Source organism: Pan troglodytes, chromosome 5 (genome assembly GCF_028858775.2).
Source record: "Pan troglodytes isolate AG18354 chromosome 5, NHGRI_mPanTro3-v2.0_pri, whole genome shotgun sequence".
In the NCBI taxonomy this organism is placed as follows: Eukaryota; Metazoa; Chordata; class Mammalia; order Primates; family Hominidae; genus Pan; species Pan troglodytes.
Genome location: NC_072403.2, coordinates 168,998,902 through 169,023,031, shown reverse-complemented (window position 1 = coordinate 169,023,031; position 24,130 = coordinate 168,998,902). Strand labels below are relative to the sequence as shown.

The following is a 24,130-nucleotide window of genomic DNA, read 5'->3' as shown; positions in this document are numbered from 1 at the left end:
TAGTTGGGCATGGTGGCACGTGCCTGTAATCCCAGCTACTCGGGAGGCCGAGGCAGGAGAACTGCTTGAACCAGAGAGTCAGAGGTTGCAGTGAGCCGAGACTCCGCCACTGCACTCCAGCCTGGTGACAAAGCAAGACTCCATCTCAAAAAACAGACAGACAAACGAAAACTGCTCTTAGGTGCTGTTGTTTGGTACAGGTTGCTATGTTTGTCCAATCTTTGTCCATTTCTTAAATTCTTTGAAGCAAAGTGCATCTTTTCCTTTGCAACTTCTGTTTTGCTTTACAAGATATTCTGTATAAGCAGCCATTCAGATTATGCCTGTGTGAGTTACACAGCTACAAGAGTCCACTTTGGAATTCCAAGGACACTGATGAAAATATCCATAGGAAACTTCACTTTGTTTCACAAGGAATGTGCAAATAAAGGTGCCAATTATATTGGGGGAAAGTAATCAGCCCCAACAAAACTTATTTGAGTAGCAGAGAGTGGCATCTGTCTACAGTTGACATCCAGTCCAACAGGCCGACTTGGTTCCACACGGATCTATTACCATTCAATACCCTAGTTGAAAGCTATTCCCTGATCAGTTCTTCTATATGAGATAAGTCACACAGGCTGAGAAGCTTGACTGTCTAGAGATAATTCAACGATATACGAGGATCAGTTTCTTCATTTTACTACATATATATATAAATAACCTCTGTTATCCAACCTTTATTTTCATTGCTTCACCTACAAGACAAAATAGCACAATTGGAGACATTTTCCTACGTCATTACTTGATAAAATACGACGTACCTGGAAGCCCACAATATATAGAAGGCCTCAGCCTTCAGTTTTTAACAGTCTTTTTCTGCAAACTGCTGTTCTGGTGGCATTTTCAAAATAATTACCTATTAATTAACTTGACAGAACTAAAATAAAGCAAAATACATCTAATCATATAAATAACCATACAGATTACAAGAGAATTTTAAATACTTTTATGAAATATGGATACAAAGTAATATATCATGTGACAAAAGAAACAACATGAAAAGAAATATACCACTCTCCATAATTATTTTTGCATAAAAATATCAATACCTAAGAGTGTGGTGCACGAGGACTGTACCAACTGCCTCAGATCCTGTTACTCAAGAATCATCTGTACACTCTCTAATTATATTTTTACATTCTCCTGGTATTATAAATATTCATTTTTTTTCTTTCCTCTGCCTGCATTTATTGAAAGATACACAGGCACAAGAAGTCTAGCATTCAAACATTCAAAAGATACAAACTATAAAATTCAGAATTGTTGCATATTACATTTCAGTATAAACTAAAGTACAGAGTGAATTTAAGAGGTTACAGATTACAAATAGTCATCTAAAATAAAAATGAATCCTTTAACATTTTTTTTTTTGCTTAATAAGAGAATCCATTGTAAATTCTTATTCCAATTATTATTTACTGAATTCCAAACTGCATTTTCCGTTAGCATTTAAATGGATAAAGGGAGCTGCCTGGAAGATCTAGTTTCGTTGTGCTCATTTCTATCTGCTGTTTTAGTTTAAGGCACATTTTCCTTTATTTCACTTTTCCACAAGCCATAAAAAAACTCATTTCTAATTCATCCGTTCGTTCAGCTTAACCTCTCTTCTCAGCAATTAAAGCACTCTGCGCATCCCTCATCTATCACACAGCCAGCTAAATAATGCATTGCGTCCCCCGCTCATCTTTTATCATCCCAAATGACAGGTATTAGCATATCTCCCCAGTCAATTACAGTGCAGCAGAATAATCACAGCATAATTGGGCGAAAGCCACTCTAATCACCAGCCCTGCAAATGCGCAGAATAAAAACTGAGTGGCAGTTCAGACAGGCCTTGCTCTTGTCCATGACTCTAGCCAACAAGCCTGGCAGATCTCCATTTCCTGCCTTTTAGAACTTATCCTTTAGGGAGGTCAACTTCTCTAGGCCTCCTATGTAAAAGGAAAGAATGCATACATGTGTGAATGGGAAATATTTAATGTGTAACACACATATATGTGCATCTATTAATATTGTGCCTGCGATGTTTGCACATACTATTACATAGCACATCATAAACCTTTCCACTGTTGACCAGGAAACAAAAAAGTCATTTTATGAGTATGATATCATTAGAAGTACTATTACAGGGCTCATATGAAGGTAAAACAAAAAAATTAACTTTTTAAATGAAGGTTATTTACTACCAAAATTGAAGCCCTCTAAGTGTCTACACGATAAAGAAATACCTTCTGCATCATAAAACTCAGGATTTCTTCTTCCCAAATTATTCATTTATCACAAGTAACTTTTTTATTTTTGAGATAAGATTCTCGCTCTGTCGCCCAGGCTGGAGTGCAGTGGCGTGATCTCCGCTCACTGCAACCTCCGCTTCCTGGGTTCAAGCAATTCTCCTGCCTCAGCCTCCTGAGTAGCTGCGATTACAGTCACGCACCACCACGCCTGGCTAATTTTTGTATTTTTAGTAGAGACGGGGTTTCACCATGTTGATTAGGCTGGTCTCAAACTCCTGACCTCATGACCCACCCGCCTCGGCCTCCCAAAGTGCTGGGATTCTAGGAGTGAGCCAACACGCCCAGCCACAAGTAACATTTTTTAAATTGAGTTATCTGTTGTTCTTCCTTGTTGGGGGACTGGGTACAGGGGGTTTTATTGATGATATACAAAGTGGAGCTCCTTTGGCCCCTCCCATTCTTCTGGGCATCTGAGATGGAAACTGTGGGGATGGAAGACCCTCAGTGAGGTGGGGGCTGAGTCAGGGAGAGACACCCCACAACTGAGAGTGTCTCTCTTCCTTTTGCTGGTGCTGATGTTCCAGGGGTCCCTTACTCCTTGGAGGCCACAGGCGTTGTTATTCTTGGACTGTAGCAGCATTCAATGCATGTTTTAAAATCATGATGATATGAAGTGCAGGTTAACACATTAAGATGACTGAAGAAAAGACACTTATCCTTTTATGAGGAGATTAAAACTTAAATGAGACAAAAATAGGAATACAATGTGAGAAGCTTTAATATGTAATGTGAAGATTTAAAAAGAAATTCTAGAAATGTTTCGAAAATTTGTTTGAAATTAATTTTAGAATACTTCTTAAAATTTTATTGATTTTACCGTGATATTTAATGGATAAGATAAGCCTATATCCAATTCTCATTATAAATAATATGTATTCATTTGCTGCTCTGTTCTTCACCTCCCCTCTTCCTCAATGAGACACAAAAAAATTTATTCTGAAAGGAAAATTTAATCTGTGGAAGAGTGAAGGGAGGTTAAGAGACATTTCTTATAAAAATGTACATGGCTTCTTAAGAAACAGCCAATTAAATGCTTTAAACCGCCATGTGTAGCTAGGGGAAAAAAAAAGAAATCTCCTGTAGGACTTAACTTCCTCTACGCCTATTTCAAGGGCCAGTCCTGTCCCTCCCCGTACTTCTCTCCAGTTCCTCACACTGACCCCTCCTTTTCACATGGCCATCTAAGGCCACACCTACTGCAAGGAGGAAACTGCCCAGCTACCAAAGGAAGGTCACACTTGAGGAGCACTCTGGCCAGAGAGAGAGAAGGCTTCATCCCACCTTGGCCATGGTCTAGAATCGGCCATGGCAGAGTGGCCTTGCTGGGCACAGTGAGCAGCAAATCAAGGCAGCAAGTCTTTTTTTTTTTTTTTTTTTCTCCAGACTGAGTCTTGCTCTGTCACCCAGGCTGAAGTGCAGTGGCATGATCTCAGCTCACTGCAACCTCCACCTCCTGGTTCAAGTGATTCTTGTGCCTCAGCCTCCTGAGTAGCTGGGATGACAGCCGCCCACCACCAGGCCTGGCTGATTTTTGTATTTTTAGTAGAGATGGGGCTTTACCATGTTGGCTAGGCTGGTCTTGAACTCCTCACCTCAAGTGATCTGCCCGCCTCAGTCTCCCAAAGTGCTGGGATTACAGGCGTGAGCCACTGCGCCTGGCCTTAAGGTAGCAAGTCTTGGTGACCTGGCACACTGGAACACAGAGCCACTGCGGGCTGCATGGATGCTCTGCTGTGGCTATGCACAAACGAATAAATGACACATGGCAAAACCCTCTGCTTAGTGATTCCATCGTAATCAAGACACCAGCCGAATTCAGGAAAGCATGAGATCAGGCGACTATGACAACAAAGCAAACAAGATATGATATTTATTACTCTTATTATTTAGAACTTGTAATATTTTCAACCACAATTCTGTCAGACAATGTATTCCTTCAATACACAGGAACACACTAAGGCAGTAATACATTATCAAAAGCCAACTGTTAAAAGACCAGAGTAAAAGCAGAATTTAGACAAAACAAATAGTCTCCCAGACTTTTTATTCCTTCCAAACTTGTTATTTTAAGTTATAATGTGAAATGTTTTATTTGCATTATCACTTCCAGAGCTCTGCATGCATTTCTGTTGGCATATCTTTGCAAATGGACCCACAGGATGCATTACTTCGGTTGTAAAATGGTACTTTTATTGCTTATTTGGGAATATCTTTTACAAGTATTTATCAGTGATACATCTGTTATGCAAGTATTAATTCAACAGGTTTCTTAATCCAAATCTGATTTTTAAAAATCATCCCTGATATATTCTTTAATTCACATAAATGTTCTACTTGGCTTTAAGCATATTCCAACATATTGGCTCTTTCAACACCAGCCACGTTGACATTCTCAACTGACTTGCAAAAATTGACATGGCTTGGGAAGAAGCCAAATTTAAGGCAGGAGGAGGGAAGGAGGAGGGCTTTCACCATCTGAAGAAACAGAATCTGCTTTAAAACTTGGCAGTGCAGAGAACCTAAAACACACACAATCAAAATCACCCCCATCTTCCCTAGGATATTTTCTTTGCTTCTTCCCAACAAAATCTCAAGTAGCTTGATGATTATTAATATGATCACAGTAACTGTATGCAAAGGAATTTTACAGGCAAGCCCTGAAACACGCCTCTAATTATATGTGCATGTCCCAAATGAACAGGTGTTTGAGGGTGGGGATAAGAGAATATATGCATTTTTATTATTACTAGAAAATTAAGTCCTCAAAAACTAGTGCCAAAATAATGTCCCCAGAGATAAATGGAGTCAATCAAACTCTAAATTATACAAGTAAATAAGCTTGCTTCCAGCATAACTCCTTGCTCTCTTAAAAAGACCACTTTTCAGACACATAGCACGTGAGGCCATGTTTAATTCCTAACGTCTTTTTACAAAAATGAACAGAATCTGACAAAGGCAGGCATGAACTACACTAAATTATGGTCCCCTCCACTCACCTTATCTTCACCATCACTAAGGCAGGGCAAACATTTCTGCACAGTGGACTTGGTAGATCTTGGGACAGCCGCGATGCTGTCAATGAATCTATCTAAACACTCTGTCATCTACCATCATCTGACAGAATACTTGGTCTAGAAGAAATGGAGTTCCTATTACACCAAGAACTCCTTTGATTATAATATACTACTTCTGATTTTGCATATAATGCCAAAACATATTCTGGAAACGTCACACCTTCTTTGCTGGGCTTTCTGGCCTACTGGGTACTCTCATGTCAGTTAAGCTCCACAAACATCTCGTGATCACCTAATACCTCACAGAGTGTGCTCATACCCATTCCAATTGGAATAAACTACTTTTAAAGAAACATACTGTTTTCACTATTGAAAGCTGATCTAAAATGATATTAGAGTCCTAGTACATTGGGTTGAACCATATGAAATTGCCAACATTACACCATTTTTTGAGCTGCGAAATGCCAATTCTGTAAAATGTAACCTAATATAGAGTTCCTACACTTGAGAGGACTGATTTAAAAAAACAACAACACAGGCATTGCTGGAATTTTTTCATAAAGTACACAGGCCTGGGAAGCAGCAACTTCTAGCTGAGCTTTCCCACTAGACAGTGCCTAAAATAAGTCACTTTCCCTCCCTCAGCCTTTTTCATTGTGAAAAAAAGAAATTGAAAAAATCTTAGGTTACATTTTCTCTTTCAGAAAAATGCTGAAAAGTAACTGGCCATAGCAGCTCTAAAGGAAATTAGGAAAGAAGACTAAAGGTGGCAGAAAATAAAATTTCTATATTTTACCTTTCTTTTAAAAATTTTTGCCTGGCTTCACTTAATGAAAGGATTTGTTTGTGGACAACAATACAACAACAAAATTCTATTTTTCCCAAGACAACAAGAATATCTTAGTCTAGGAAACATCAGCAAGAAGAAATGGAAGACTAACAAATGGTAAAACACTTGTACTTTCAATGAATACAGGAGGCCTGTTAGCATTAAGGACCTGAAGAATTTTAGAGCTGGAAATAAATTTAATGATGTCTAGAAATCAATTCTCCAACCTCACAATGGGACTTACAGTAGAATATGGGTCTGTTCAACTCCCAGTCAAGTAGTCTTAATTATAAAATGGCAGGAAAAAAATCCTATTCCATATTTAATCCAAAGCCAGACATCAGGTGAGACCCCTAACAGCTCTCAAGTAACTCCTCATCAGCCACTCAAGGCCTTTCATTAACAGGGCTCTAACCTGCCTCTTCACTGCATATGTTTTGGCCTCACAGTCTTCTGTCTTTTCTGAGTTTTAGACTTGTGTATTCCTCTAAAGACAAAATTGGAAAAAAAGCTAAAATATCCCTTCAAAAGATAATTAAACCTAACAAAGAAAACTGTATCAAAATATTACAGGTAAATATACATAAAGTATTTCCCCCAAATCATTTCTAAATAAAAATAAAGCAAATTTGTTTTAAACTCAAACATGTAACTGTCTGAACTACCAGCAGATGGCAGAAGCAGAGGCTGGGAAATTTTCTAACAAAAGAAGAGAAGAGCTCAATATGGATTCCTGGATTCCCACATCCGGGAGAACTTGAGATCCTTGAGGTCCTAGAGAAACACTGCAGATTCCTCTCCCCACACCCCCTTGAATCTTTCTTTTAGAGGAAACAGTAAATTTTTTGCTTTAACAATATATATTCTATAATTTTAAGTTTGAGTCAATATTGAAACAGTATGGAATAAACTTGGTCCTCTACTGCTCTAAAGGTTTTGAACAGATTTTAATTAAATAAAAAAGATTAAAATGTAAAAACAAATCTTTCATATTATGAAAAGTAATATGAGTTCATAAGATTATGAGTTCAAAAAAACTGTTTGCTAGTTTTGTTTCAATGACATTGGTTATCTTAAATATACTTTCACCTAACTTATAGTCACACTCACTCAGAGAGTTAGCCAAGTAAATTCACTAGAAAACACATCCCGCTAAGGGTGGAGCTTGCAGTGAGCCAAGATGGTGCCACTGCACTCCAGCCTGGGTGACAGAGTGAGACTCTGTCTCACAGAAGAAAAGAAAAGAAAAAAAAGTCCCGCTAAGAAGACGCAAAGAGTAGAGAAGAACCAGAGTTAATGCAGCTTGACAAAAAATATATATGGTAAATGTTTTTAAACAGAAAATTAGTATATGTTTTCATGTGGTTACACTCATAAAAGAAATAACTATTTTATTGGGTAGAATCTTACAATGCAAAACTAAACACTCTAAATCCAAAATACTATATTGGTAGCCTGGGGCATATCTTAGGCAAATCAATGAATTAATGACCCATCACAAATGTCACTCTAGAAGGATGTCAAATTTCATGACCCTGTTTAAAACTTTTCTATTCTCAAAATCTAATGAAACTTGTCAACTTTATAGTAGTTTATCTTTCTTTCCTAAGCAGAACATCCCCTCTGCTTTATAGCACTCTACCTGAACAGCAAATTCCTTCTGTTTTCTACTATCTTTTCAAATCCCTAGTGTTTAGATCAATTTTTAAAATGACTGTTCTAATTGTTATTAGAACATTTATATATTATATAAATGGCTGTTATGCTAAAAACTGTCTGTATCATCTACATACTTGGAACCTGTATTTTCTAGACCAGCTCAGGCAACAGAACTCATTGTTAAGATGGACGCCTCTCTCTATGCACTGTGGCAGTGTGGCAGCCACCAGCAACATGTAATTGTTGAGATGTGGCCAGTGTAACTGAAGAAATGATATTTGAATTTGATTTAGCTTTAAATACTTTAAATAGCCACACATGGCTGGTGGCTGCCACACTGGATAGCACAGCTCTACAGAACCAAAATGAGCAATGAGAAATGATTAAAACTGGAAAAATGTAACAAAAGATACAGAGTCAGAAATGACTAAAAACAAATGGACTTTTAACACAATTCAAACTGGAGCCCTCTAAGTTAGATGGATCAGAAAAGGAAGCTACAAGTGAACCTCCCGCTTTTTCCCAAAGGTCATTATTTGGTTCTTGAGCCAGGAGGCCCATTCAGACATGGGTTGCCATTGTATTTTTTTCTGTTTCCTCCTTAGCCAGTATGATAAATCCTATAGTTAACGACTGCATCATTTTGTTTTTATATGAGGGAAGTGAAATACAGATATTTTCATAATGATCAGATGTCAAAAGACAGAAAGCAGCTCAAATTTGATTTAAGTCACTGCCAAATATGATCCTCAGGCTACACATTTTCCACAGTTGAAAATACCTTATTTTAAAAAGACAAAATAAAATTTTCCACTTTTATTCTATTTGAAATTATATTTACGGGTGACTAATCCTTTTGTTATTTATAATTTCCTTAGGTCAAACTGGAATCCCATTCCATTTTGTAGAATACAATAAATAGATTCAATTAAGACAATTAAACAACAGAAAAGCATGCAATTATATCCAAACTTTGCATCTCTTCTTGGATTTTTCTCTGACATAAGATCATTCCAAATGCTGTGTCTAGAATGTAAGATCCGTGGAAGCAAGGACTTATTACTCTTACCACTGCATCCCTGGTACTTGACAAATAACACGTATATCCCATAGATATTTGTTTGAATGGAAAGCAGTGGAAAGAAGTAGAGTGATATGAATGAATACAACTGCAGACCCTGATTAATGAACATATTTAAGATAAGCCAGGTTAAAAGGAACCAACTAGTTTTTGATGCCAGCCATACCCACTCAATAGCTTCAACAAACATTAACAATGAATATATCTTCCTTAAGGTGGGCATTACAGAGCTTAAATAGGAAATGCCAAGCTCACATATTAGCCCAGATAACAGGAGAATCGGCAAGGAAATCCCAGAATACAGAAGAACACAGTAGTGATATGTTAATATCACACATTTTATGCTCTTAGCAGTGATAATTGTTAACACTATCAGTAAAACTCTTAATCATCAGTACTTATGCACTGTTTACCATGTGAAAGTCAATATGGATATAAAAAGATGAAAAAAATGGATTCTCTAAGCTTACCATATTATGGGGGAAAATGCCACGTAATAGAATTGGGCTAGGCCATATCACGCTGTCTCCCAAATACAAAAGAACACCAAAACAAGTTGGCAGATGAGAAATTCCAAATGAGTCCTAAAGGCAGTGAGAACTGTTGAGCTCTGAGGATGGCGCTCAGAAGGCTCCCATGCCGAGACAAATCATAGAAGAGAGAGGTTAGAATGGAGCCTGGAGGGAAAGCAGGATTTTGAAATGCAGCAAGAGGACGGGTAAGCATTTCAGGGGAAAGGCAAGGTGGAGACTAGGCTGGAGGGAAGCTAAGGGCAGCAAAGGGCATGGGATATTTAAGGGACTCTGTTAGTTGGGGGTTGGAAGACCAGTTTGAACGCTGATGTTATTTTTCTCTAAGATATCTAATCAACCAAAATACAGGTAAAAAGTAATACAAGTGTAGGATTTACTTTAACATCTTATGTTCAGATACTTTAGCTTAGACCTTTCTCTTTTATAGTAATAAATTTTAGGTGCCTAAAACAAATATTAAAAATTATCACCAAAGAGGATTAAAGTTAAGTGTAGCCTTTGTGCGGTGGCTCATGCCTGTAATCCCAGCATTTTGGGAGGCTGAGGCGGGCAGATCACTTGAGGTCAGGAGTTTGAGACCAGCCTGGCCAACATGGTAAAAACCCATCTCTACTAAAAATACAAAAAACTTAGCTGGGCGTTGTGGCACAGGTCTGTAATCCCAGCTACTTGGGAGGCTGAGGCAGGAGAATCACTTGAACCTGGGAAGTGGAGGCTGCAGTGAGTGGAGATCACGCCACTGTACTCCAGCCTGGGTGACACAGTGAGACTCTGTCTCAAAAAAAAAAAAAAAAAAACAAGGAGTGGAGGGCTCCTGTGATCTTGTGGGACCCAATGATAGCATAAATTGCATCATTTTTCTTTTTCTCATTCTTTTTTAGAGTAATACAATATGCTTCCCCTTGATTATCCTTGTAATTCATTTTAAACTGACCTCTCCACATGTATTTTTAATAGTTTATATCAAATATTATAAAAAGAGTCATAAAATTCAGAGTTTTCTTCTCCCAAAGAACATGTCAGCCAAAACACCCTATCAAAATATTTTTGATTTTGTGGAATTCTGATGTCCATTTAGCCCGGAAGACAGGTATAGCAAATGAATACACTGGTAATACATATTTCTGTCCCTCCATCTTTCAAAGGGAAAAGTCTTTAAAAATTATTTTGATAACCAAATTACGTTATTGTCAAATAGGCAAGCCCTAAGAATTTACCCCAGGAAATACACTGTATTGAACAAGAGATACATGTTTTCATCTTTGTCATGGCTTTATGCATATTCATTCATTCGGCAGGATATTTAAGAATACACCCTGGAGGAGGAGGGGAAGGTGTAACGTGGGGTGTTAGCGGCTTATGTAGCAGAGAGGAGAATCGAACACATTACTGCCTGTCTGTGAAGAGGAAGACGAGGCTGAGAAATCGAGGCCAGACCTGTAGGAGGTGAATCAACAAAACGCTGCTGAGGAAGCCACAGGAAGAGAGTGTGCCAAGGAAGAAGTCCATTAGGTCAAATGTGCAAGGAGGCAGGCACAGGGCAAGTAGTGAACTGCTCTGCTAGATCTGGGTGTGTCGTTGGGGACCTTAGTAAGAGGAGTTGAGTGGGGCAGTGGTGATGGTGGCTAAGAAGATGGGGAGTAAAGACTGAGAGGCGGGTACAGGGTACACCCTATCAGTTCCATCAGTTATCAGGACATTCAGAAAACAGAGAAGGTGCTGGGGCTGACACTGCTGGTGCAAATCCCAGTTCTGTTACTGATTGGTTGCGTGAACTTGAGCAAGTTCTAGACTCTGAGTTCCTGTTTCCTTACCTAACACTGGGGATAACAACAGTGTCCACATCTCATATGAGAGTGGATTAAATAAAAACGTGCTTTTTTCTAATTCTGGACTTAGCCACCTAATCAGAAGATGAAGAACATTCACAGTCATGAAATTTTGAAGTAACTTATTAGATTAGTAAGATTTCTCAAGAAATTTATTAAGAAGTTTATTAAGTTATGTTTACATGTTTTTTAATGACCCAGGGCTAATTACATACCCCTTTCTTGTTTACACCCCTTACTATAATTTTCTATACTACTATATGTAGAATCCATAAACAACAAGTCAATGTTTCAGTCTTTTCCCTATGTTTAGTAATGTAATCACATATGTACACATATAAATGTTTAGCTGATTTATCATCCCATTATCAACAGCAGCTTTAGTTAGTTCATTAATGATATACAAGGCACGGTTATCCTATAAAAAGAACCAACCCATGTTGGTGGCTGCTGGGACTTCTGATTTATTTTTCTATAGAATTATAAACTTTATAATATATTCAAATCATGATCAAAGCTGAAAATAAGAATAGTGGTCTACAGTTTCAGAACTTTACTAACAAAGGCATATATTCACCCATTTTTTATTTTGAAGCACCTCTTCTATTCACCTCAAATTCTTGTTTATAAGTAGATATAATTTAAAAATAATTATCTTAATTAGACCTGTATAGAAACAAACTCAAGAAAATAAAAGTTACTTAAATTCAGAGGAAAAAACTAAAACCACGGGAAAACAGCGGAAGTGCTTATTGTCTACTATACTGTGAAACAGCTTCAGCATTTCAAATTCTGAGTTACCTTTAAATGAGATAAGCCTAACAAAACAATGAATCTCTATTTGTGCAAAATTAAGATGTAAGAAGTAGAACATAGATATTTGCCATTTGACTAGAGTAAAAAGTTACTCTCAGATCAACCCTGCTAGTCATGATAGTTTTGCGAGACTGCACACTTGTTTCCCTGGGTTGTAGTTTCACCACATGTACATACAAAAATAAGTTGTTTTAATTTCTGGGTCCCAGTGTATTTAACTCATTTTCCAGTAAGACTGACAAATTTGTGCTAAGTCAATATTAAGCTTGTAAATTTAATTTCGCTTAAGAGAAGGCAAAGCATACAAGTATAAAGAATTAGTAGGAAAAAAAGTACAGAAAGATAAAGGCTCATTAAAGATCATCACTAAAAGGAGCGGCGACATACACAGGACACACACTCCAGCAGGCTCAGAAATGTTCTGTGCATTTGCCAAGAGGGTGCCATGTGTTACCACAGTGACTTAGACACTTGAGTTGCCTTTCCCAGTGCTTACAAAAACAGGAAGAAACACCAATTGTGAATGCGTTTAAAAACCTGACTAATGCTGAATACCTAGACCTTTACGAAATAAGGTAATTCTGGCCGAGCACAGTGGCTTGCACCTGTAATCCCAGCACTTTGGGAGGCCGAGGCGGGCAGATCACAAGGTCAAGAGATCGAGACCATCCTGGCCAACATGGTGAAACCCCGTCTCTACTAAGAATTCAAAAATCAGTGGCACGCGCCTGTAGTCCCAGCTACTCAGGAGGCCGAGGCAGGAGAATTGCTTGAACCTGGAAGGCGGAGGTTGCAGTGAGCTGAGATCGCACCACTGCACTCTAGCCTGGCGACAAAGCGAGACTCCGTCTTGGAAAGAAAAAAAAAGAAGAAAGAAAAAAGAAAGAAAGAAAGAAAAGAAAGGAAGGAAGGAAGGAAGGAAGGAAGGAAGGAAGGAAGGAAGGAAGGAAAAGAAAGAGAGAAAGAAAGAAGGAAGGAAGGTAGGAAGGTAGGTAGGTAGGTAGGTAGGTAGGTAGGTAGGAAGGTAGGAAGGAAGGAAGGGAGGGAGGGAGGGAAAGAAAGAAAGGACGGAAAGAAAGGAAAGAAAGAAAGGAAGGAAGGAAGGAAGGAAAGAAAGAAAGAAAGAAAGAAGGTAACTTTTGGAATTCAAAAATATACTTGCCGACTTCCAGATAATGAAGCAGTAAAAAGAAATGTCAAATTTCCCATTTTTAATTATATGTATAAACACTTCAGTATAGATGAGCAAAAGCTAAAAGCATCTATTACTGTGAAAGTCGCTGGATTGTTGAAAAAAATTTTCACTGTTGTTTCAACTTATTAAATTTAAGGCTATGAGGTCAGGAGCAGTGGCTAACGCCTGTAATGCCAACACTACTCTTTGGGAGGCCAAGACCAGGGATCACTTGAGGCGAGGAGTTCAAGACCAGCCTGGGCAACATAGTTAGACCTGCATTTTTATAAAAAATTAGCCAGGCATGGTGGCACATGGCTGGCGGGAGCATCGCTTGAGCCTGGGAGGTTGAGGCTGCAATGAGCCATGATCGCGCCGCTGCACTCCAGCCTGGGCAACAGAGTGAGACCCAGTCTCAAAAAAAAAAAGTTAAGGCTACAAAAGGAACCTGTTACGTTGGCCACAGAACAAACACGGAGGCTTCACACAGCAGGGCAGACTATGAGAGCTGCTGGCTACACTAATCTTCTATAACGTTGCTGCATACTCAGTAAGTATGAAGGATTATGAAAATGAGCTCCTAAGAACTGACCCTACAGGTTTATTAAAAATGCAATGAATATTCCACATGTATGCTGGGCATTAAATAAAAAATGAAAAATTCACAAGACAACCATATGTTAAATACTGTAAATAATACTGAATTAGGTTCTATTTAGAATAATTTCTTTTAGTAATTTTTGGCAGATACAGAAACATAAAAAATTTATTAGGGTTATAAACTTGAGTTGTATCAAGTATTTATAAAGTATTAATTTAATTTTCTTCATATATTTATGAATGTAAAATCGTGCTACATTTGTAACCTCAGAAACTTTGCTTTTGGTAGCATTACAGTGTCATCTTACCTGTCATTACTGTACAACTGGTAGACTGTGCTTTTGAAATGTCAAGCATATAGGATAAAAAAATGGTAAAATATATATATGTATATATAAATAATCCAACTTGGTTTCAAGCCAAAGATGTAGCACATGGAGGAGTCACGTGAGGGTCGTCACCAATACCTGGTGTTCTGTAATAGTTTCTACCAACCTTCCTATCCTCCCAAACTGACTTCCGAAGTAACTGATGGCACCTACCCTATACTTCTACACCTCTATATGAAAATGAAATCAGAGTTCTCTAATAAGTGTCTCCTAATTTACTCAAAATTTAACAAATTTAAAAATTATCACCAAATATGTACAAAAGGCAAATGCCTCCCAATTTACTCAAAATTTAACAAATTTAAAAATTATCAGCAAATATGTACAAAAGGCAAGTAATTTGATCGACAATTCAGGTCTGGAAGATTATAATTTTTAAAAATCTGTAATTCTTCCTCTTGTGTTCTCTATCTCAGGGTGACACCATATTGTCCCTGGACTCATCTTGAGCTCCTCTTTTCCTACTCTGCACACCCCAGCAGGCACCAGACCTGCACACTGAGGTTGCTAGTCCTCTGCCCTCTGACACTGCTTCTACTATGCCAGCTCAGGCCTGTGTTCACTTTTACTGGGTCTATTCAACTGCTTTTAACTGGTCTCTGGTTAATCCGTCCTCCAAAAAGTGGCCAAAGTCATCTGTCTAAATTGCAAATCTGACCACTACCTGGCTTAAAATCTTTTAATAGCTTACCATTTTTTATAGGAGAAAGTTATCTTTAACCTCTCCAGTCTCAGATCTTGCCACACAGACAGAAACTTAACTACTTTTAGCTTTCTCAGATATTTTTCATGGTGGCTGTTCTACCCGAAAATAGCTCTCATTTCTCCTGCCCTCCTTTCTTGCCTCAGTATAACCTAAGCCCTCAAAACTCAGCCCAGGGATCCACCTCCTAGAAAGCCTTCCCATTCTCCACTCCACCCGACTCGCAGCCTCTGGCATGTTTCTTGCATGGATACAGCTACCCTGTGGGATGATTTATCTGCTTATAGGCTTAGATCTGTCAGCTGGTCATGAGGTCCTCACGGGAAGGAGCTGGGTTTTCAATCCGGTTGTAACTGGACGGTAGGGGTTCTGTCTGAAGCGGGGACGTTTAATAAATCAATGAATAACGCTGGAGCTATGAACTAAATACAGCACTCTGATAACATCTTAGATTTCAGTACCCCCAAACTGGGGCAAAATTTAAGCAAATCTTGTGCTATGCCGGGTTGAAATTTAAAAGTCAATTACTACTAAACGAAACTCTTGTTTTCCTGTATTGTTTCTTTCTACACAACAAAGAAGGTAATGAAAATACTACCACAGTCTAATCTTAATCACAATAAGAGAAATCTTAAACTTGTGAAGATTTTTAAACCTCAGTGTTTTGATTATGATTAAAAAAAAAATAAGTCCCCTCTGTTGAACCTTCAAATCCACCTAGGAGGAACTGACAAAAACCTCCACAATGAACTACACCAGACTACACACCTTGAGTCCAAAGGCTGCATCCTCCGAGGCCAAGACTTCAACCTGAAATCATAAGGAAAAACATAATTTAGGCACTATCAAAAACCTCTTTGAGTCTAGCCACAGAAACCAGACACAGGCATGGCCTAGAATTGAGAGTTCTGAGAAAACTGGCATTCCATTTATGTCAGTTGTCAAGAAAGAGAGATCTGTGAGTATCTTCAAGAGCTGGGCTGAAATCCCAGTCACCGTCTGGGTTTCAGTTCTATAAGACGGCGGGAGCTCCTATCAAATGAATCCATCTGCCATCATGTGGACGTAGTGGTTGAAGTTCCTCAAAAACAATCCAGGAAGTGAGTAGAATCATCCTTCTCACCTAAATCACAACATGTTGCATATGCCTTTTGATCTTTTACTGACAGACAGTGAGGGGAAGCTGCCCTTTGTAGAGCAATCTCACTATGCATGTGTGCTACCAGTAGATTCTTGTCCTGCTCAGATCAGAGTGGGCAGCGCTGGATCTCTGGAATGTTGCAGAGCAAGAGTTCCTGAAAGCAATACTCTGGAAAAGGCAGGCAGTGTCTAAGCAACAAGTTGTGAAATGATGGCAAAACTTCAAGACTGCCTGTCAGTCTCATGCATAGAAGACAGAGCTCATTAACATGAATTTTAAAAAGCTGCGAGGAACAAAACGTGTATTGATAATTACTGTTTTTTAAACATAATTATTCAGTGTCGTGTGTAAAGCTTTTAACTTTGACTATTGCAAAGTACCAATACACGATGGAAAAGAACAAGGAAAGAAGGCAACAGAACACATCTGAGTATTTTTAAAGAGGAAGACGGGGTGGGTGGGCAATATCAGACTGTAACAGGCTTCACTGTCAGTTTTAAACCTTTTAAAACTAGGCATGTGTGGCAGGTGTTTAAGTAGAAGGCATATAGGCCTATCTAATGTGTCCTGCTATAAAACAAAATTGTATTCTTCCCTTGTGGACAGAAAATATAGAAAGGAAGGCCATGACAATAAGACTTTCATCCAGTATGAAAGTTAAAAGGGTCAAAAGAAGAAACAAGGAAGCAAATTGTCTTCTCCAACTGCTTCACTGAAAGCCAGGCTCACTGACCACCCCCTGGCACTGGCAGAGCCTGGTGCGGAAAGCAAAAGAAAGATACTACCATTAGGGATGGAGATGAGCAGCCTCGTTTTCATAGAAAACCATATGTTGCTGATACCAAATATGATTTTAGGCTAAAGACTGAAATGTTGAATCAATTATAGTAGAAAAAATCATTGTAAGTTTCACTGACAGCATTTCTGTTTACATTTTAATTTCCAAGGCTGTTAGATTTAGAAACAAGGCCTTATTATAGACTTTTCATTTAAGAAAAGGAAAAAAGATTACATGTTTGAATTTCCCAAGCCCTGACTTTCACAATGCTAGGTTACTAACCTCAACTATTTTTTAAATTAAAACCTCTAATCAACATTGGAGACTTTAAAGGAAAAACGCGAACAGGAAATATGCTGAATCTTAAATACTGTGAACATCGTATGACATTTGCTTGTGAATTACACATATAGATCATATCTGCATACCTCACCCTTGATGTGCTATTTTTAACACAAATAGAATTATTTTTAAAATATATTACAGTTTAACTTTGCAAAAAAAAAAAATCTTCAGTGAGTTCTGCATATTTTATCATATTATAAAAAGTCAATGTAACAAGAAAATTCAATAGTAAATAGAGCTCTATTTAAAGATAAGGCTTTAATATATTTGACAACTTGAGGTGAGAGCAAATCAAAGCTTTCGTGTGAAATTTAGAACTCTCTCTGTGGCTATTTCAGCAGACAGAGACAGTGACAGACCTTGTGGGTGGGAGGAGGGAGTCAGATCCCACCAGGGCACCCTTCACCCCAGATTCTATCTCCAGCAGGGCTGGGGGAGTTGTTTTGAAACTCTTAATATACCTTTAAATGAATTTAATTACAGCAACTCTACAAAAGTATTTATGTTTTGTTCAAAAGCACTATTGTTTAAATATACATGTACCCTAGTTCAAGTATCCTTTACATCCTCTATTTCTGTAAGATTTTAATATCAGCAACTACAGAAAATCAGCTGATTTTAAAAACATGAGGTTATCCTCAATTTAATACAAAGGGAATATCAATGTCACACAAGGTTTTCACGCTGAGTCTAAGAGCATTTTTACCTAAGTTGGAAGGAATCCCCCTCTAGTGGGAGCAAAGGAGTATTTCAACTTTCACACTTAATTTCCAGGTAGTAGTCATTAAACTTACCGGCCAAAATCAGCTAAGCTTTTTTGTTCCTTTTGTCATAAATTTGAACAACAACAACAGAAAAGTCAATAACTATATTTCATAAGACAAAACCACCCATCATTCTTATACATAAACTAGAAGTAGATCTGTGTTAATCCGATTAAAACAAGAATATACAACTGAAAAATTTGGGAAATTCTCAATGGAAAGACTGGATACTGTACTGGGAAGACACAGCATTGATGCTAAAATACTAATTCTTTGCCTATAATCTGCATTTATCTGCTCTAATCTCAAAAAGACCATCACTCATTCATAATAAATACTGTCCAGATATTTATTAAATGCAATGTTTTGTGCTTAATGTCATAAGAAAATGAGTTTAGCTTAGGTATAAATATCTAAGTGAAATGTATGTAAGTATCTATTATACAGTCAAAAATAAATTCTAATTCATAAATGAAAAGATAAGATTATTCATTGTGTTATTTTTCTTTTTAAACTTTGATGTGGGGAGACTTAAAAATTAGCAGTAAGAAAAAAAAAGTCACAGGTTTAATCAAATGTAAAATTAGGACATAATAGCCAACGTTCTCCTCCTCCACACGGACACTGTAACAAATACAGAGACAAATTTGAATACTCTGATGAGACCCATGTTTCACTTCAATGGGAGAGAGAACTTTTCAAGGGTTCCTGAAGTACAGAGGTGTGAAGGGGCAGGTTTAGGATAACAAAGTAGAAACTTCCTAAAGGCAAAGACAAGGCCCTTTCCATTAACTCACACTTATTTCAAATGTTACAATCAACATTTTATAACACAAGTGCCTAAAAGGATTCCATTTGTAGAGAACCTCTAAGAGCTCTGTGAAAGTTCAGTCTGTAAAGTTCAGCAGCAGCTAAGCCATTTACAGTCCTCACTCTCCTAAAGCACAAAAACCTTCAATTGACATCTCTTTCCCAATTACCCTACACCCCACCTCCACCAAAAATAACACAAATCACCTTAATTTCCAATCATTCCAGTAAGAAAATTGGGAAAACAAGAATTCATGAATTTGGAAGTAAAACTGGCCGTACTTTCCTTTCTCTTTCACTTTCAAAGTCCTTTTTATGTTCACAATGTAAAGCGCTCATTGAAAATAGAGTATACTAATTCTAGCAGCATTATCGTTAAAATAAAGCAATGCCAAAACTATGCTGCAATTTATTTTTTTAAATAGTTCTAAAATCAGTATCACACTGTCACAAAAAGAGGAACTAAAGTGAGAAATAATGCTCATTTATAACAATGTATAATGAACGATACTCATAATTAAAGGAATACAAATAAAGTCATATTGTACTAAAGATTAAACCTTGTAATAATTACAACATATACACAGGTTTGGGTAATTATTCAAATCACAGCCTTGCACTGCTGATGAAAATATATACTGGAATAAAATACAATTGGCAGTATCAATCAAAATGCGCATGTATATGATTATGCAAGTATTAACCCCAACAATTCCACTGATCCTAAAGTATAAAAATAAATATTTAAAACAATGTTTACTGGAGTTGTTTGTAACAGTGAAAAGTGAACATAACCAAATTTTCATTGCCAAGGGAGTTAAGTTTACAGTAAATTACTGTATAGTCGAACATAGAAGACTATGCTTCTGTTACAAAGACAGAGGTAAATCTATGTGTGCAGACAAGAAAAGATTTCCAGGATACTCTATTAAGTAAAAAGAATGGAAAGGGTGTGCACAGTAAGCTACCATCAGTTTTTTTTAAAAAGGTGGGGGTGAGTCATATACTTGATGTACTTAGAATATTTTTGGAAAGAAATGGAAGAAACACATCAATCTAAGAACTTTTCCCACCAACTACATGTGCTTCTTGTTCAATTAAAAGTAATTAGTTAACAAAATAAGTCAATAATAACATTACCCATTGTTTCATGTCAATTAATAATCATGGAAATGTGAATAAACATCTTATCTTTCAAGGTAGCAAAAATTAAAAATATAGTGGTCCAGGTTTATGTGTACACCTAGGTTTCTCAACATCTATGGTGGGCCCGTAGCTAAGAATGACCCGCCCAGAAAACAATCTTCCATTACATATCAATATCCTCAAACATACTCATGCCCATTTATCCAGCAATCAAGCCGCTAGAAAGAGCTATCTTCAAGTTATAATTTGTGATCTACCATTTATATATTAAGCATGTGTACCACATTATTTAAAATAACATATTAGAAAAAAACGTACAAATATGGGAGATGAAGTATGGTATATTCACATGATAGAGCATTAATAATCATGAAAAATTCAGGTTTTAAGAGATATTTTGTAACACAGGAAAATGCTCATAACTGTGTTAATGTAAAGAAATTAAAAACAAAAAATTTGACATTTTAAATATTCGAATGTATCCATTTGTTTTCCCCAAGCTTCTAGAGTTTGTGCCATGCTGGAAAATGTCTTCCTCACTGCAGCATTTTAAAAAATATTCATTTTGGGCCGGGCGTGGTGGCTCACACCTGTAATCCCCGCACTTTGGCAGGCCGAGGCAGGAGGATCACCTGAGGTCAGGAGTTCGAGACCAGCCTGGCCAACATGGTGAAACCCTGTCTCTACTAAAGACACAAAAATTAGCCGAGCGTGGTGGCGCATGCCGGTAGTCCCAGCTACTTGGGAGGCTGAGGCTGAGGCAGGAGAACAGCTAGAACCAGGGAGGCGGAGGTTGCCGTGAGATCGCACCATTGCACTCCAGCCTGGGCAACAGAGTGAGGCACCATCTCAAAAAAAAAAAAAAAAATTTCATTTGTTTTAATATATTTGACTTTTTTACATTTAAATATTTGATCAAACTGTAATTTATTGTGAAATAACAAGAGGAGGGGGTGACTCCATTTTAATTTTCCATTTGAATAACTGTGATGAAGAATATTCCTTTATTTTTTCCAGTGATTACAGATATCATATCTTTACCATAATTAAACATTAAAACGATATAGATTTTGCCTCCAATTCCAGGCAAGGATGGGAAAGGCAAAATTACACAAGTGAGCTGTTCTGCCCAAAGGGGAATAAAGGCGAGGAGAGGAGGCTAGTAACAATCAACAAGAAATTGATTAAATTTCCAGTCACAATAATATTTATCTGCAAGGGTATTACCAAGAATTTAGATGCTCTTGGAAAGAATAATTTTTGCCTACATTGGTGTCCAGGGGATAAAAATACTCTCCTTACAATGTTTGCTGTATCTCCCTTGATTGGGCCAACAAGTCCAATACACCAACTACAACCTATTCCATTAATCATACTTTTACCTACATTAAGGAAAAGTAGACACTAATAAATAAACTGCTCTCCAAAACTATGTTCCAGGATTTATGACAATTTAAACTGCAGGAGAAGCATATGGGTTGCAAAGTTTTAATTTTATCAAGCAAAGAAGTTGTTCCGTGTTTTTCTTTATTATTATTTTATTAACTTTTTGGGATTTTAATCCATTAAAAACATAGAACTCTTAAGGAAAAAAAAAAAAAAACCATAAGCCACTGCCAGCATTCCTCTTTTACTTATTAATTCTCCTCGTTCTCCTCATTAGCATGACAGACCACATGACGGCTCAAGGACATGGCTTGCTGAAATCGCTCAGTGCACGGTTAGCCAGTAGTGGAAAGAACACACAGGGTTGCCTCGTGCTGCTGAGTACAGCGGCCGTCCTCTGAATGTATTGGAAATGAACTAAAACCTTGTCTCTATACAAGGACCCAATAAATATTGGTAACAATGAAAAATACATCTATGCAATCAAAAAGCATTTGATAAACTTAATACTCTAAGACACAATTTCAAGACGGTGTGATGTTAACATAATTACACTTTTCACCACAAGTGATATGCTCACATTATCTCCTCCACTAGGATGCTGGTGTGTCTTTCTATTCAAGGCTGTTAAATTTAAAACAAAGTCAGTCAGCACTGTGGTCACACCCTTATTTCCAATTATGTTCTCTAACTCAGTGAGGATACCTCCACAGAGGATTTACAAAGCAATGAGGACACCTGGTATGAACCAATCTTGAACTCTTGGTATCACTCAGAGACAGAGAGACCTTGAAGTGTGCAAAACCAGCCACTACTATGCAATGTGGTGTTATAGCCTCTTCCATCCAACGTGGAGTCTAATTCTCTACCCCTCAATCTGGACTGGATTTATGATTTACCTGGGTCAAGAGACTGCTGCAGCAGCAATCATGCTGTGCCACTTCCAAGTCTAGGACTCAAGAGGCAATTCTTCTAATCATTCTCTTGAAACACAACCAACCACCACATGAACAAGCCCAGACTAGCTTGGTAACACATGGTCCTGTTACCACATCGCCTTAGCCAAGAGCCAGTCAAGCCAAGAGCCCGAGAAGCAGAGCCACTTAGCAGGTCAGTAGCTGACTGAAGTAGAAGGAACAAGCCCAGTACAAACCAGAACCACCCAGCTGAGCCCAGTCCAAATCGTCAAACTGTAGAATCATGAGCTACATAAATGGTGGCTGTTCTGAGCACTACTGCAAAAACTAACTGATGCACTGTACAACTTTAAATAAAGGAACTCTAGGTGCCATGGATTTACAGGCAGAGTTCCAGGCAAGAACACCATGACACTAAAGGAAGTTCTGAAAGCATCCACGCAGCCAATTGCTTCTTTCATCTCCACTCCCTCCTTAAAACCTTCGAAGTCTTCCAAGACCGTAAAATTAAGCCGAGCTGCTTACCATGGTCCACAAGAAGCTAAACCACGTGGCTCCCGCCTGCCTTGCAGGTCCTCGGTCCTGCCACCCGCTGCTCTTCACAATGTTCCCGCTGCACTGGCTTGCCTTCTGTTCCTCCAAATGGCCACTGTTCACCTGAGGGCCTTTGCACTGGCTGCTCCCTCCTCCTGAATTACTGTGCTACCAGATCATCCCATGGCCAGTCCTGTCGTACCAATCACTCCTCAAGAGAATCCCTCTCCTTCTTTTGTATAATCACCTGAGATTTTCTTGTTTATTCATTTGTGTATCACCTTTCTCCCTTTCCTGAAATGTCAACTTCACAAGAGCAGGCTAGCTCATTCACTGTTGCATGTCTCTTACCTGGAAGAGTGCCAGACACAGAGTAGGAGCTCACTAAATATTTGTTGAATAAATGTATATGAATGAATGCGCTAAAGACTATAACAAAACAATAAAAATATAAATACATGTGTATGAACCCAAATTTGACACAGCTCATTATGACACAGGTGGGGATATAACAAGGTTTAAAATATGCTCTACCTAATATAACTATATAAGTAGAAGTCATATGTGTGGTTGGTGATACATGCTTGCATGCATTACACATGACTGTTACTAAAAATCAAACCAAAAACCAATTTTGCTATATTGAATACATATATATGCATTTGATGCATTTGTCTCTCTAGCCAAGAGTAGACCTTAAATTCCTTAAAAAGGATTAGTTCTTATAAACTGATGGCAATAAAATGAGTATGTATGTTGCTCAAAGATAGATCTTTTCTATTCATCCTGAGTTAAGAGGTAATGACTTCTAGACTTGAATCATACCAATAAATGACTCCAGTTAGACTACAGTAAATATTTTATAAAAATATATACAGTTTGCAATCCTTCCAAACAATTTTAAAAAGTAATTTTGAGCTTTCCAATTTAGGTTGGCTGACCACAACACAGTGGATGGTAAGAATATCTGCCTATGCTACAGGGCATGATTGTAAAGGAGACTGACAGGCCCAAATTCTACAGAAGAATAGCGGCACTCAGAAGGCTTATGTGGTCACAGTACCATACCTTTTCCATAAATAATTTTCTTGAGACAGTGGAATAGTGTAACCCTGTCAGTTACATGATGACATTATTTGTAGATTTGGGGGCATTAAGAACGCTATACCTAAGGAAATCACATGTATCAAAGTTCATCATTTCCATACTTCCAGCGTTTATCAAAAAACATGGCTATGAGATCATGAACAATATAGACCAAAATATAGTCATCTATTCATTATTTCATTTGGCCTTTCCAATGCAACACATGTGTACGTATCAAACATTTTGAAAACAGGTAGTAT

The 24,130-nt window shown here is 37.8% G+C and overlaps 1 protein-coding gene across 15 annotated transcripts in view; it reads right to left on the bottom strand.

The window, feature by feature from the left end:
- Positions 1–24,130, bottom strand: part of ARID1B (AT-rich interaction domain 1B) — a 434,368-nt gene that overhangs the window by 157,513 nt on the left and 252,725 nt on the right. For 11 of the 15 annotated variants that reach the window (XM_016956514.4, XM_016956520.4, XM_016956516.4 and 8 more), the window contains one exon: positions 15,732–15,773. The exons of the other annotated variants lie outside the window; for them this stretch is intronic. In XM_016956514.4, coding sequence (XP_016812003.3) covers positions 15,732–15,773 — 42 coding nt within the window. The remainder of the gene's footprint in view (positions 1–15,731; positions 15,774–24,130) is intronic. 15 annotated transcript variants of the gene reach the window in all.